The sequence below is a fragment of the Caloenas nicobarica genome, chromosome 2, assembly GCF_036013445.1.
Source record: "Caloenas nicobarica isolate bCalNic1 chromosome 2, bCalNic1.hap1, whole genome shotgun sequence".
Classification (NCBI taxonomy): Eukaryota; Metazoa; Chordata; class Aves; order Columbiformes; family Columbidae; genus Caloenas; species Caloenas nicobarica.
The window spans coordinates 100,820,436-100,835,732 of record NC_088246.1 but is presented as its reverse complement, the minus strand read 5'-3'; the positions used below and the strand labels follow the sequence as shown (position 1 = coordinate 100,835,732).

At 39.9% G+C, this 15,297-nt stretch overlaps 1 protein-coding gene across 1 annotated transcript in view; it reads left to right on the top strand.

Moving 5' to 3' along the window:
• LOC135985194 (dynein axonemal heavy chain 5-like) overlaps nucleotides 1-15,297 on the top strand; it is a 169,318-nt gene that overhangs the window by 126,786 nt on the left and 27,235 nt on the right. Inside the window, exons 69-72 of the mRNA XM_065628249.1 lie at nucleotides 1,564-1,728; nucleotides 5,422-5,689; nucleotides 10,459-10,580; nucleotides 11,026-11,373. Coding sequence (XP_065484321.1) covers nucleotides 1,564-1,728; nucleotides 5,422-5,689; nucleotides 10,459-10,580; nucleotides 11,026-11,373 — 903 coding nt within the window. The remainder of the gene's footprint in view (nucleotides 1-1,563; nucleotides 1,729-5,421; nucleotides 5,690-10,458; nucleotides 10,581-11,025; nucleotides 11,374-15,297) is intronic.

The following is a 15,297-nucleotide window of genomic DNA, read 5'->3' as shown; positions in this document are numbered from 1 at the left end:
TCCAGTGAATCAGAAGATACATCCCTACTTTTTTCCCAGAAATGGAAGTAAACCAGTTTTCTTTGATGACAGGTGAATTAAAATAGCAGATAAACTGTTTACTTACTCTCCATGCTGAGGAAATAATCATTAAGACTGTCCCATGGCAGATATTGTAAACCGCAGTTTGCAGTTTCTCCATGGTCTGTGATATTTGGATTGTTCTTATCTATGTAGGTCTGACAGAGATGTATGAGCCCACGAGTACCCTCTTTTCACTTTTTTTTTTTGTCTTTAGCTACACTGCAAAATAGTGCTTGTGATTTCCTGCATATCCCAATATTACATGTTACATGTTGTGATAGCATCTGTGTTGTATTTAAGGGACACCATTTTTTCATGGACCTCTTTTTCAACAAGACCCCTTCCATCCTTTTTCCTTTTCTTCTCTTCAGCTGGTAAATAAAGGAGAAGTATGGGACCTCCCATCTGCCACAATTTAAGTGGACCAAACAATAGAGCTGCTACGGCTCATTTATCAACACTCTTATTGTCTTACACAACCACGTTTGAGAAAGAATGCCTCTGAATAGTACTATCAAAAACTGTAATTATTTAATTTTTGGGGAAAGTGGGGATACATTTTGTTATTATCTTCTTTATCTCTTCTTTCCCTTCTGTGTTTGCCCAAGTGTTACAAAATTTTACCTCTCTTTGCTGGAGCAGAAGTTGCACTTAATAGTGTATGATTCAGTTGTTTTTTCTGGAATTGGCATCTTTCTCAGTCCACCTTGTTCCTGGGTGTTTCTCCATAATATGTGCCTCAGAATCCATGCTAGTCGTTTACACAGTTGGAAAATAATGTCTGTCAAAAAAACATTTCATATACCAGGATAGCTTTAGAAGTCGTTTTAGAACATGTCTGTGAAAAGAGGACAATAGAGGCATAGGGAAGGTTTGACCTTTAAGGATAAAGTCTGAGCTGTGCTTATGTTCTGTAGAAATGGATATTCAGCATCAGAGGCTTGAAGTGGATAAGAACTGGACAGTGGAATTTCCGTTTGAAGTTCCAACAAATATACAGATGATTGTAACTGGGTCAGATGAAAGATCTGTGTAATCTGCTATGCTGTAGAGACAGTGTCAACAATACATGCTTAGAGGAGCTAAGAATGGGGCTGGTATAGAGAAACTCTTTTGTTTGGCTATCCACCAAGCTTTAGCAGTCAGTGATTTAGGGGCAATATCTGGGCTGTGCTCAGAGTTGACAGTGAATTTATTCTGCATGAATTTCTTTAGTTCTCTTTTAAAAAACCTTTTGCATCCTCTAGCAACAACGTTCACAGGACAGCTGTTGTGTGAACAGAATTCTTTCTTTTCTTTGTTTTAAGTTTACTATCTGAGAATTTCAATGGTTGCCTCCTGTGGACCGTAACTTTTGCTACACCAAAGTTGAAAATGGAAGTTTAGAAAGTTGATGCCCTGTAATGTAGGTATTGGTAAATTCCCCATCAGTAATTAATGCTAAATCATTTTTTTTTAAAAGAGGTATATCGTATCATTTTTGTTTTGTTTTGTTTTTAGGCTCGACACTACATTGCAGAATCTCTTGGAGGAAAATACGCGGAAGGATTTATTCTTGACATGGAAGCAATGTGGACAGAAAGTGACTGTCGAACACCATTGACGTGCTTTTTATCAGTGGGGTCTGACCCCACTGAAAATATAGAACGTCTTGCAAAATCGAAGGTATCCTCATAAATGGAATTTGCTAGAGCTGATAAAGATATGTTAAGCTAGCCTTCGAACTAGAAATGGTATTTCCACACTTTATAGAAGTTCAAATAATGATATTTATATTCATACCAGTGTTCTCTGGAAGTTAGTTTTGGACCAGTAGCCAAAATGCATCTACTAAGGAAATGTAAATGTTACTTTCTTGCTTTTTCCAGTTGTGTGATTCCAATGATCCCTCTGTCTTGATCCAGCAGACTGATAGTCCATTACTTAATGGAAGTACTTAGCTATACCAACAAAGCAATATTAGTGGTTTACATTGTGTCACATTCACTATAGGAGATGACAGTAATGACAATTACAGGAAGATAGAGAAAAAAAAATCATAAATATGGTGGCAAGAGAAATTAATTTGGAGACCCTATCATTCAATCAGTTCACTTGACGGAGATGTTGAACATTTACAACACAGTGTCACTTTAAGGCACTCTGTGCTTTATGTTTTATGTTCACAATGTAAATGCAAGTATAATTTTCCCAAGAATAAGTTATTCACAGTAGATCTCCATAATTTTTCCTCCCTATTAGAATGCATCTTCATTTAGAGGCGCAGTATTTTGTACACACTAAGATTTACTTGCAAAAGTTGGGAGTACCCACAAATCTCTTTAGATAATTGTGACTGCTAAAAGACAGCAGTTTTTGCTGTCATTCTGAAGGTCCATTGCAGTAGGCAGTTTTAATACATTCTCATGGTTTAAGGAAACACAAATAGAATAATATAAAGTGAGAATGCAAACGAGCTGAAGGGATTCTCTTGTTTGTCCACACATGGTTTATAAACAAGGCAACATCAGCTAGTCTGAACCTGAAGTTCAACTCTAATGTTAACTGTGATATTTAACTGTAAAGTTCTTGTCTGATGTCTTGAATTAAGATCTTACCACACAGCATATAGAAACCTTTCAAATTTGCAAAAGCCATCCAGATTCTGTAAATCAAACTGCAAACACAGTTCTTTTTTTTTAAGTAAAAAGGTACATTATCATTGTGGGACCAGAGGAGCATGTCAGTAGTTCTCTAGCTTTTGAAAAATGTATCTAGAAATCATTTAAAGTTTTCAGAAACATTCACAAGAGGGCTTTGTGTTTGTTTTATTAGTTTGTCAACAAATTGTATTTAGTTCCTGTCTTTGTTTCGCTTTCTCAGCTTTTTTTCCAGAATAAACCTTTGACTTAACATAGGTTAGTTGCACCAAGGATCTGATTTTGCTGTGTATATGTGATTCTGTACCTCCAAAGTATCCTATTCATGGTTCGTTGTTTTGTTGTTGTTGTGTTTGTTTGTTGCTTTGTTTGTGTTTGTTTTGTTGTTTGTTTGGGTTTTTTCTTCCTAATGATAGCAAACTTCCAAAAGACATGCTGGGCCTATTTTTCAGTGATTTCCCTCTTACAGGCATGATTTGTAGTCTTAAAGTGGATTGTTAGTATTGGTGGAACCTCTAAGTATGATATTAATGATAAGAAATAATTGTCTACAGTAGAAAATGTTCAAATTTGTGACCAGAATTTATTTTCCACTCTAAAATTTAGTTGTTCTGATGGCCTTCTCCTGAAGAAATGGAAACAGTATCTGAGACTACTGTGCTAACTGTGTTTGTAAACCAAGCATGGTCTATCTTAAAACTAGTTGGATTTCTGCCCCCTTTAGTTTCACTTGAAGATGGAGTGAAAATTTAACTTTCTGAACTAAACTGAAGTTCATTATGCCTAGCACTTTGACTTCATTAAAACTAGATATTTTTATTATTGTAGAGATAGTTTCTTCTTTCAGGGAATGCTGCACAGAACCTTCAAGAGAACTGTCAGGGCCACTGTAGTGACTGAATTGATGGTATTTTCATCTGGCGAGTGAGGTATTAAGATGACACAGATATATTGGTATGTCTCACTACTGAGAGAAACATTCTGTATGCAGACATTTTGATACAGTTCTTTCAGAAGGAGTAAAATGAGGACAATCTATAGTGAAATGTATTTTTTCCTTGTCTTGATGTTTCTATAACCTTTAATGATTGTCCATTTGAGAGGTAACAGTGCTGAGAAGAACAAATTATGAGCAGATGCTTTATTAGGGAATAATGTACCAGCTGAATATTTATGCACTCTGCAGGGGTAGTCATAGTCTGTGGCTTATGGGAGTGCTATCTGTAATCAGATACATCTTAGAAAAGGTAAAGTTTTTGCTCCTCTAGCACATAGCCTACTTCATGAGCTATGTAGCTGTGCTTCTTTTAGCTGCAATTTCTGGTTTTACTGACCTGAGAGCAGGATTTAAGTGCTTTCTTATCTTTGGCATTCTCTTCTCCTTCTATCTTTTGCCAGGATGTGCAGGATCATATATAGCAGCTGCATTTATGCTGTTCAGTAAAGTCAGGTCAGGGCCTGTTCTCTGCCCCTTAGGCCAAATGACCCAGCACAGCTTGTGTCCATATGCTTGACCTTTTCCTCCTGCAAAAACAGGGCAGCCCCATCCACACTGTTTAGGACTGGATTACTTCCTTTTTTGTTTCACAGTGAGAGAGTCCCAGTAGCAGGAAAATTTAAGATTAACCTTCATAGTTCTCAGCCAGCTGAAGATAGGCCCAGATTGATAAGTCTTTACGCAACTCATGGCTCACAGCTTGCACAATACTCAGCCGTAGGTCTTGAACATGAAACTGTCCATGAAAGTAAGTCAGTTCCTGCTCCCTCAACATGTATATAGAATAATATGCTCAACTGGGTTTGATAATTCTGATGTTACCTGGTAGGAGTCAGGCAGCCAACCTTAGCCAGGGGACTACTTAACAAGTACAAGGGTAGTAAGAACAATAAGCAGGAGGGGGTCTGCCTGCATGTTACTAACAGACTTGTATGGTCTTGACTGCAACTTAGTCAGCTTGTCTTTCTCAGATCCCATTGTGAAAGCTTGTGTCACATTCTGTTTTTCTGAACAACTGGCTTTCCTATCCCATGGCATCTGAAGGAAACACTCCATAAATTTCCAGAATTCTTGTGTTTGAATTTATGAGCTTTGTCTCTTGTGAATCCAGAAAACTAACAGCTAGAAAACTAGCTAGAGCTAGCAGATCACCAAACTAGAATCCTCTGAATCAGTGGCTCCACAGCTGCCAGCTAACAATACAGGATGTTTGCTAAGGAATGACTTAATGTGAACCAATCTTTCCTCTCCTGCCTGCTTCCTTGACAGTTCTCTGTTAGATGGAATAAGTATGTTCAGACAGTTGAAAAGACACCAAAATTGTTGATTTTACTCTGCGCATTATGTGGAGCCTTAATATCTGTCCATCTCAAGATAGCCCACATCATAGGAAAAAGAATAGCCAGGCAGCTATGTTGCTGTGTGTATGTCCTGCTTTATTTGGGGAAGTTAGAAAAGGGAAGGGAAAATGTTTCAGTTGTCTTATCCCACCTGCAAAAAAGTCCAGTGGGTGTAGTTTTCTTTCTGCAGGTGAAAGATAACAGCAACTTGGAGGGCTTTGCTTTTTTGTTTACTCTATTCTAATATAGTCAGTTTCCATTGATATTAGCAGTTTTCTTTGTGGCACAGTGTCACTACACACGGACCTACAGAAGCAATACATCATGTGCATAATCATTCTGAAGAACTATATATAAAAGAAATGTTATTTTCTTCTTCCAGAACATTCCCTGTCGTGCCATTTCAATGGGCCAAGGCCAGGAAGTCCATGCCAGGCGCCTGTTAAATCAGTGCATGCAAGATGGAGGATGGCTCCTTCTACAGAACTGCCACCTTGGCTTGGAGTTTCTTAGTGAATTAATGGACACGATCACAACAACAGAATCTATGAGTGAAGGTTTCAGGACCTGGATCACTACAGAGGCTCACCCAGAGTTTCCTATTAATCTTTTACATTCCTCTATCAAATTTACTAATGAACCTCCTCAAGGTAGGAAACAATGCTTTTTTTGAGTTTTGGGGCTTGCTTTCCCCCCACCTCCCTGTATCACTATACTCTGTGCAGTGTTTTAGGTTTTATTCTCTGTTGTTCCATTAGCTAAATACAGGACTGTGTAAGTCAGTTCTGCGATGTGAAAAGCATTACTCTTTTGGGGAGAAATTGGACTGGTTGTTTTCATAACAAAAATTGATAGTGATTTTGGTCTTTGTGTAGAACCTATGTAGAATGCCAGGTCAGTGGCCTTTTCTTAAGCTTAGTACACTCCATCGCTTTTCTTTCTGTCCTGTTGACCCCACCCAAGGATGCAGAGGGGACCAATTATGTGCTCTGCTGTGTAAGGAAAAGGAAGGACTCTTTTGAACACCCAACCTCAACATCCCAAGCTGCTGTAGGCAGCTGTGGCTGTTGCTTCTTTTTATGTCATCTGGCACTGCTAACAGAAGACTGACCCCAGCATCTTTGTAATTGTCTTTCAAGTGTTTGTGAGCTGCTCTTGAATCACCCCTTAACCTCTGTTACAGGCAAGACAGTTAATAACAACTCATAGTGGATCTGAATACTGGGGTGTACTTAAGAACCAATGAGATTAGGGTTTTTATACTAGTGGCTTATTTTACACACTCATTCTCTCATGCTCCCAGCCTCCTGTGTTGCATTCATTTCATATTAGCATTGGAGAGGTTGCTGCTGGTCCAGCAAGGGTAGGCAGAAAGTCATGCTGGTTTGATGCTGTGCAGCTACTTGTGGGTACCAGTTTTGGACATTACTGGCCTAGGTCCCTGGGTGTCCCATGGCATTAGCCTGTGTGCATCTCCCCAACCTCCAGGATCTTTCTCCATTTCCAGAATGTTTCCTCAAGCTAGGATGTTCATCTCATGCTTTCTGGGCCTCTAAGGCACCAGTTTTCCTAACCTACGTAGTCTATGTACAGAAGCACAATGCGCGATCAGCATCTTAATTGCTGGTTCTGACTCATGTTTCTGTATTAATTGGAGGATTCAGAATGTTTCACTTGTTGCAGCCTGTACCACTCACAGGTAGCAAGTAGCAGGTTTGTCCTTGAGAGTTCAAAAATTCAGTTTTATACAGCCACCATCCCTAATACGTGCAGGCAATTATCTGTCGCCTTTCAGTATTCACAGTTTAAATTGTTTTTTTCATACCACAACCTCCTATTCAAGAGACTGAATGAACTCAGCCTTCTTGTCCTAACTTTGTAGGTCACGCCCTCTCAGTATCTGACCACCATTATGGCCCCATCCAGTTTCTCCACACCTCCCTTGTGTGCCAAACGTGAGCAATATATCTGAGGGGAAGCTCGACCAGTGATAGGTGAAAAGCGATAAGAACTTCCTTCATTCTGCTGGCTGTGCTGCTTCTAAGGTAGCCCGCTATATGGGTTGCCTGGTTTGCAAGAAGAGTGCAATTCTGGCTCATAGTCAACCTGGCATTTGTGCTAATCCTGAAGTGCTTACCAGCAGATCTTAGCTTGTACATAATGCATGGGGTGGTTGTGCTGCAGGTGCAGAACTTTGCAGTTCTTGTACTTCATGCAGGTTTTGTTGAGCAAGTCTTCATCTCTCACAAGATCACTCTGGACTGATCCTCTGCCATTTAGTATGTCAGCCATGCTGTCTAATTTAGTATTTTCTGCAAATTTGTTGAGATTGCCTTTTGTCTCGTTATCCAAGACACTGATGAAGATATTGATCGAATCTATCTCTGGTGGTATTATACTTTGTTGCGTGTGGTTTTTTGTTTTGTTTTGTTTTGGTGGTGGTTGTTGTTGTCATGTTTTGTTTTGTTTTGTTTTGTTTTTCTGACTGCTAGGATATCTTAAGCCTTACTTACTTACTGTTCTTTGAGCCTAGTAACCAACTTGCTAGCCTACTACAATAAGATGATTGGTTTAGTGGATGAGGGGAGAGCATAGGGTGTTGTCTACCTTGACGTCAAGAAGGCTTTTGACACAGCCCCCAATACATCCTTCTAGACATACTGATGGAGACATTACAGAGATGAACAGTCAGGTGGATTGAAAGTTGTGTGAACTCCCAGGCTCAAAGGGTTGTGGTCAGCTGCACAAATCCACTTGGAGAGCAGTCACCAGTGATGTAGCCCAGGGGTCAATACTGGGGCCAGCAGCGCTTAAAATTTTCACTAATGAACTGGATGATGGCACACCCTCAGCAAGTTTGTAGATGATACAAAGTGGGAAGGAGGGGCTGATACACCAGAAGGTCATGGCGTTGTTCAGTGGGAGTTTCACCGGCTGGAGAAATGATCTGACAGGAATGTGCTGAACTTCAACATAGGGAAATGCCAAGTACTCTCCCTGGGTAGAAAGAAACCTGTGCACCCATACACGATGGGGCTGACCAGCTGTAAAGCAGCTTTGCAGAAAAGGACCTGGAGTTCCTCATGGAAATTGAGTGGAACATGAGCCAGTAGTATGCCCTTGGAGCAAAGATGGCCTGCAACGCCCTCAGCTGCATTAGGAAGATCATTTCCACCAGGTTGAGGGAGGTGATTCTTCTCTATTCATCCATGCTGAGAGCACATGTGGAGTACTGTGTCCAGGTCTGACCTCCCCAGTGCAAGAAAGACATGGACAGAATGAGGCCAGTGAGAGGCCACAAAGATGCTGAAGGGGTTGGAGAACATGACATATGAGGAGAGGGCAAGAGCGCCATGATTTTTTTAACCTTGAAGAGAAAAGGAGTATCTTATGTGACGGGAGCGAGTAAAGAAAACAGCAAGACTTTTCTCTGTGGTGCCAAGTAACAGAAAGAGAGATGATGGACACAGATGGAAACCCAAGAAATTTCACTTCAGCATCAGAATAAAACATAAGCCACTGTGAGTGCGGTCAAATACTGGAGCAGCTTGTTCGTTGAGTTGATATCACAGAATCACAGAATCACAGAATGTTAGGGATTGGAAGGACTCCATCCTCAGAACCCACATGGACAAGGCACTGAACAACCAGCTCTAGATGACCCTGCTTTGAGCAGGGGTGTTGCACAAGGTGACCTCCAGAGATCCCTTCCAACCTCAACTATTTGGTGTTATTCTGTGTGATATGAAAACATCCAGCTTTTCCAAGTAGGCTTGAACCTGTTGCTCTCCTGCTGTTCAGTGTCTGCATCTTACCTAAACTATGCTGCTACCTGCAAACGTCCTTTATGTGTTTGTAGAAGCAATTTACTACCCTGTCTTATATCTACTCATTATGTATGATGAGGGAAGGTTACTTTGTATTTTGGATTATGGCAGAAAGAAATCCTCAAGCCTGACACTTATTAACTCTCTCATCTTTAGCTAACTGTGTAATGCATTCACTTGCCCTTCATATACATATGTGTGTATTGTATTGCCACTGATTTCAGTTAATGAAGTCAGCAGGAGCTGAGAATTTTTATCCAAGGTCATATTTAATGCCTTAGTCATTTAAACCTCTTATTTCACTATTTGTTTTCCTCCGAACATTAGTAAGATGTCTACAAAATGTCTGATCTTGTGAAAGACACCCTGTTTCAGCAGTTAGTCAGTCTGCTGTTAGTAATTTCTTACTGCTTTCTCTTCTCCCCCTGCCCCTTTCTAATTCAATGCTCTGCATCTTTTTATTGTACTGTGATCCCTCCTTATCATTCAAACGATAACACCCCATAGCTTCAAGAGGCTATTTTATAAGTCAGGTTACAGCCAATTTATAACTTGCATTTAGTAATAGAAATATGCCCAGTATAACAATTTAAGTCAGGATGAAATATAAACAGTTTTAATTTTCTGATACTGTCCTGCCACATTGGTAGCATAAGGCACTTTTGTTCGATTACTTTGTCTTGATTTTGGAACTCTCTTATGATACCCTTATAATGTTTTGAAAAGCTTTTTTTTAATATATATTGTTCTACAGGATCTTTGTGAAGAAGGAAAGAAGCAAAAGGGCTTTTGTTGTGTCATAGGAAGTAAAATGACTTCGACAATCTATTTGTTGTCTTTGAAATCTGTCTTTTTAGACTTGTGTTAATCTGATTAGGTGGAAGATATCATAACACAGACTTCATGCTCGGTGTTGTCTGCCAAAGGCAGACTATGCTTCAGTAGTGCTGCCTGAAAGCATCTGGGAGTAGTGGGGCTTACATATTATATGGAAGCTGAGATTGTATCAGTATCATCTGCCTAAAGCTGTTCCTGGGATATGAAATGTCAGTGCTCAAACAAACCTCTCCAAGTATTAGCATTTCCACTATGAATTCAGGTTCTCATCTCATCTGCTTGGTGCCTATATGCCAGTTTGAGAAGATGCATACAGAATTTTGAGATTGTTACAGGAATGAAATCTAAATAAAATTGTCTCGGGTAGAACTAAAATCTCATTTAATATGTAAATATTGAAGCACAAACTCTTTGATATTCAGTACTATATTCCATATTATGTTAGGTGTCCTTTTAATTGCCATATAGTACCTGAATGGTTATGTTTCAGTTGTAACTCGTAACATTTAGAATATGATTACTTAAGTGTAATTCCTTCCAGACTCCTGAACTTAGTTTGATATGTCATCTACCCGAAAAAAATGTAATTGAGGTTTGCATGCTATGACCAGCTGAACAGATAATTGATTCAAAGAGAATCTATAAATATGATACCACTGTAAATTGGAACAGAGAAATCTGCTTAACAGAAGTTGGAATTATAGGTTCCATTCACTTTTTTGCTTTGATATTACATTTTTGTACTTTTTTTCCAGGTGTCAAAGCTGGCTTAAAACGAACATACTCAGCTATTACTCAGGATCACCTAGAAGTGAGCAACATGCCACAGTGGAAACCATTGCTATATGCTGTAGCATTTCTTCACACAACTGTTCAGGTTTAAAAATTCTTAAAAATTCTTCTCTTCTGTCATGATGCCATGTTTAATTTATTAATGCACCATGTTATTAAATGAAAACCAGGTTTAAATGAAAATCCCATGTTGATAAATTAATACAAATAAAATAAGAAAGAAAATTCACTTCACTTAAAAAAGAGGATTTTTTTCTTTGTGAAAATGTTAATATTCCTATTCTTTGTTTGTATCTACTAATGTTGATAAATTAAGAAATATTTCACTAGATGATTAATCAAGGATTTGGCCTTGTGTGTGTGTGTCTGTGTGTGTGTGTGTTAAGAGAAGAATAATTTTTTAAAAATTGGTGAAATACAGCTCCAGCTGGACTACTGTGTTCTTAGTATATTTCATGTATTCTTCTGCACTTAATGTTTTCTTCACAATTACTATCCATCAGCCTTTTACCTTTAACTCTATTTTACAGGAAAGACGAAAGTTTGGTCCATTGGGCTGGAATATTCCTTATGAATTTAATCAGGCAGACTTCACAGCCAGTGTGCAGTTTGTTCAGAATCATTTGGATGACATGGACATCAAACGTGGAGTGAACTGGAGCTGTGTTCGCTATATGCTTGGAGAAGTACAGTATGGTGGCCGTGTAACTGATGACCTTGACAAAGCGCTGCTGAATACATATGCAAGAGTGTGGTTTGGAGAACATATGTTTAGTGAAACATTTTGTTTCTACAAAGATTATGCTATTCCAAAAGGGAAAACAGTTGAAGACTATCTCCAGTACATAGAGCAATTGCCAGTGATTGATACACCTGAGGTAAGATATTTCAATATATTAAAGGGCATTTTTGTCAGAGAAATAATTTAATCGGGTATATTTTCCAGAGAGATGAATGTATATGTCAAGATTATCAGGCAGACCATCATAGTGGTTATCTAGTGTAGATCTGCTGATCAGAAAGAGGTAGATGAGGTCTTCCTCAAGCAATTGGAAGAAATCTCACATTCACAGGCTCTGGTCCTCATGGAGGACTTTAACAACCCTAATTATCTGCTGGAAGGGTGATATAGCAGGGTTCAAGCAGTCTAGCAGATTTCTTGGGTGCATGAATGACAACTTCCTGGCACAGATAACTGATGATCCAACAAAGAAAGGCGCTTGGCTGATCTGATACTTATGAGCAAGGAAGAACTGGATGGGGATGTGAAATCCAGAGACAGCCTTGACTGCAGTGACAAATGGTGGAGCTCAGGATCCTAAGAGGAGAGAGTAGGGCAAAAAGCAGGACCACAGCCCTGTCTTTCAGGAGAGCAGATGTCAACCTCTTCAGAGGTTTCTTCCAAGCTTAGAATAATCTCATGGGATATGACCCAGGAGAGAAGAGGGCTCCAGGAGAACTGGTTTATATTCAGGGATCACCTCGTCCAAGCTCAAGAAAGATCTGTCTTAATAAGTAGGAAATCAAAGGCAGCAGGGGCCAAATGGATGAACAAGAAGCTCCTAACTGAATTCAGAGATTAAGAGGAAGTGTACAAGAGGTGGAAGCAGGGGCAGGTGATCCAGCAAGAGTACAGAGCTACTGTCCAGTCTTTCAGGGATAGGGTTAGGAAAGCGAAGGTCAAAGTGGACTTGAATTTGTCAAGGAATGTGGAGGGCAACAAGAAAGGATTTTACAAGTATGTAAACAGCAAAAAAGATGACTAGGGAAAATGAAGGTCCATTGCTGAATGGAGCAGGAGAACTAGTGTGAAATTATATGGAAAAGGCTCAATGCCTTCTTTGCCGTAGTCTTTACCTCCAGGAAACCCAGGCCCCTGAGACAAAAAGTCTAGAACAATGAACTTACCCCTGGTGGCAGAGGACCAGGTTAGGGAGCATTTAAAAAACCTGAACATATGTAAGTTCATGGTACTTGATGGGTTGCACCCATGAGTGCTGAGGGGGCTGACTGATGTCATTGTCAGATCACTTCTGATTACTTTTCAATGGTCATAGTGATTGGAAGAGGTTCCTGAAGAATGGAATATAGCAAAAATCACTCCTGTCTTTGAGAAGGGAAGGTACTAGAGAAAATCCTCTTGTAAAGCATTTCCAAATATATGAAGGACAAGCAGGTGACTGAGAGGAGCCAGCATGGATTTGTGAAGGAGAAATCATGCTTAACCAACCTGTTCACCTACTACAATAAGGTGAGCAGCTTGACAGAGGATGGGAGAGCAGTGAATGATTTTTACTTCAACTTCAGTAAGGCCTTTGACACTACCCCCCATAACATCTTCATAGGCAAGATGACAACATATGGGTTAGATAAGTGTGCCGTGAGGTCGCTGGAAAATTGGCTCCAGAGGGTTGTGATCAGGGGCACAAAGTCCAGCTGGAGACCGGTCACCAGTGCTGTGTGCCAGGGGTCAATACAGGGGCCAAAACTGTTCAACATCTTTGTTAATGACCTGGATGCTGGGGCAGAGTGCACCTTCAACAAGCACACAGGAGATACAAAACAGGAAGGAGTGGCTGATAGATCAGATGGTTGCACTGCTATCCAGAGAGATCCAGACAGGCTGGAAAGCTGGGCAGAGAGGAATCTCATATTTGACAAGGGAAAATGCAAATTCTTGCATTGGTTGTCCTGGTGGACAACTAGCTGACCATGAACCAGCAATGCACCCTTATGGCAAAGAGACCAACAACTATCCTAGGCTGCATTAGGAAGAGAGAGCTGATCCAGAAGGTTGAGGGAGGTGATCCTTCCTCTCTAGTGAGCATTGGTAAGACCATATCTGAAGTACTGTGTCCACTTCTGGGCTCTCTGGTACAAGAAAGATATGGACTTACTGGAGCGAGTCAAGAGTGGGGCCATGAAGATGATTAAAGGACTGCAGCATCTACCATCTGAGGAAAGGCTGAGAGAGCTGGGACTCTTTAGCCTGGAAAAGAGGAGACTCAGGCAGGATCTCATCAATATGTATGAATACTTGTTGTCAGGGTGTAAAGATGAAGCCAGAGTCTTTTTGATGGTACCCAATGAAAGGAAAAGAGGCAGTGGGCATAAATTAAACAACAGGAAATCCATCTGACAACAAGAAAACACTTTATTTCCGGTTAAGGTGGTCAAGCCATGGAAGAGGTTACCCAGAGAGATTGTGGGGTCTTGATCTTTGTAAATATTAAAATTCCAACTGGACACTGTGCTGGACAGCCTGCTCTAGCTGACCCTGCTTGAGCAGGTGGTTTGGATTAGAAGACCCTCAGAGGTCCTTTCCAAACTCAATTCACAGACATGCGAACGGAGAAGTAATGAAAATTAAAAAAGCCATATGGTCTCATTTTGCAAGTTATAATTGGGAGTTTATTCCATTTTGACAACAGGAAGGTCTGCATGTTGTCACGAGCTGATGGTGTAGGGTGTAGGGTAGCTCCTGGTTGCAACCACTTTTACATGACCCAGCGTGTGTATGTTGCAGTGTTCACATTAACTGGAGGACCGTGACTTTCTGCTCCTTCTAGTACATGCACAGGTGATGACATCAGTTAAAATTGAAGTGAATGCTCTGGATTTCTATCTCATTGCTATTGCACTAAGTTGATAAATGCCTTTGGAAGTAAGTTCTATTAAAATTAAATAGACAGGACTGAACAGAAAAAAATGGTTTTCCTTTACTGATAATATGCTGGCTGAGAGGTTGAGAAGATTCCAAGGTCATAAAATAAACTCGAGAAGTTTTGAATCTCTGAAGGCAGTGAAAGCAGAATGCAAGGGTATTTGTGCTGGCCACGATGCACCTTTTTCAAGTGAGGGTAATTGCAGCCATGATAATGCACCAGTGGGATCCATCTGAGCCCAGCTCATGAAGTGGTTCCTATCAGTGTATGAACCTTGACTCTATCAGATTTCAGGTGTTACTTTCATCGATCTACTTTTCTAAGCACTTGGGAACCTGTCTCACCATGCTGCAATGTATTTTTGAAGTATTTTTGATACCTGTAAAAAAGAAAAAATCTGTATGTATGGTTTGAGGTAGGGGAATTTTACCTTTGAATTTATGTAAATAAGATCAAATCCTGGAATGCAAACATCTTTTTCTCCTTCACATTTTCACAGGTTAGGAAGAAAGCTACGACTTTCTTCTGTCATTCCAAAATCTGTCAAAATTGCTCATGGAAACCTTTAACCTTTTAATCTCCTAGTCATCTTCGTTCCACAAAGGATATTGTGCTAGTCAGAACAGTGTATCTTTGTTTCCTCTCCTTTCCATTTTTGGTTAAGAAAGACTGAATAAGTCTGATTGCTGTATCCTTGCTCTTTTGATGAAACTTCAACCTCTGATCAGAATAAACACTAACTTCTGAAGAGGGCTATAGAACTCTGCAATCCCTTTGAAAATGACTTTGATTTCAGAGGGGTATAGAGCTTTAGCAGTTGGTTTTGAGGATTTATCAGACTAAAAAAAAACCCTGACAGACAGAATCCAACATCCTCTTTTTTAATCAAAATTCCCAGAGATTTTTGGATCAAAAAGAATGAGAGATTGAACTCCTTGATTAATATACAGGACATCCAGGACACTCATCCACCCACTGCTTTACTAGTCTGGTTTCTTTGTTCTTATTCTTGCATATATCACTTGCATAAAAACGTAGGACCAGAGTTGTCTCCCATGTAATATCCCTGTCTTTTGCAATATTACACCAATTGTGAAGTTATCCCTTGGACTGGCACTACAATTTACGTTCACAATG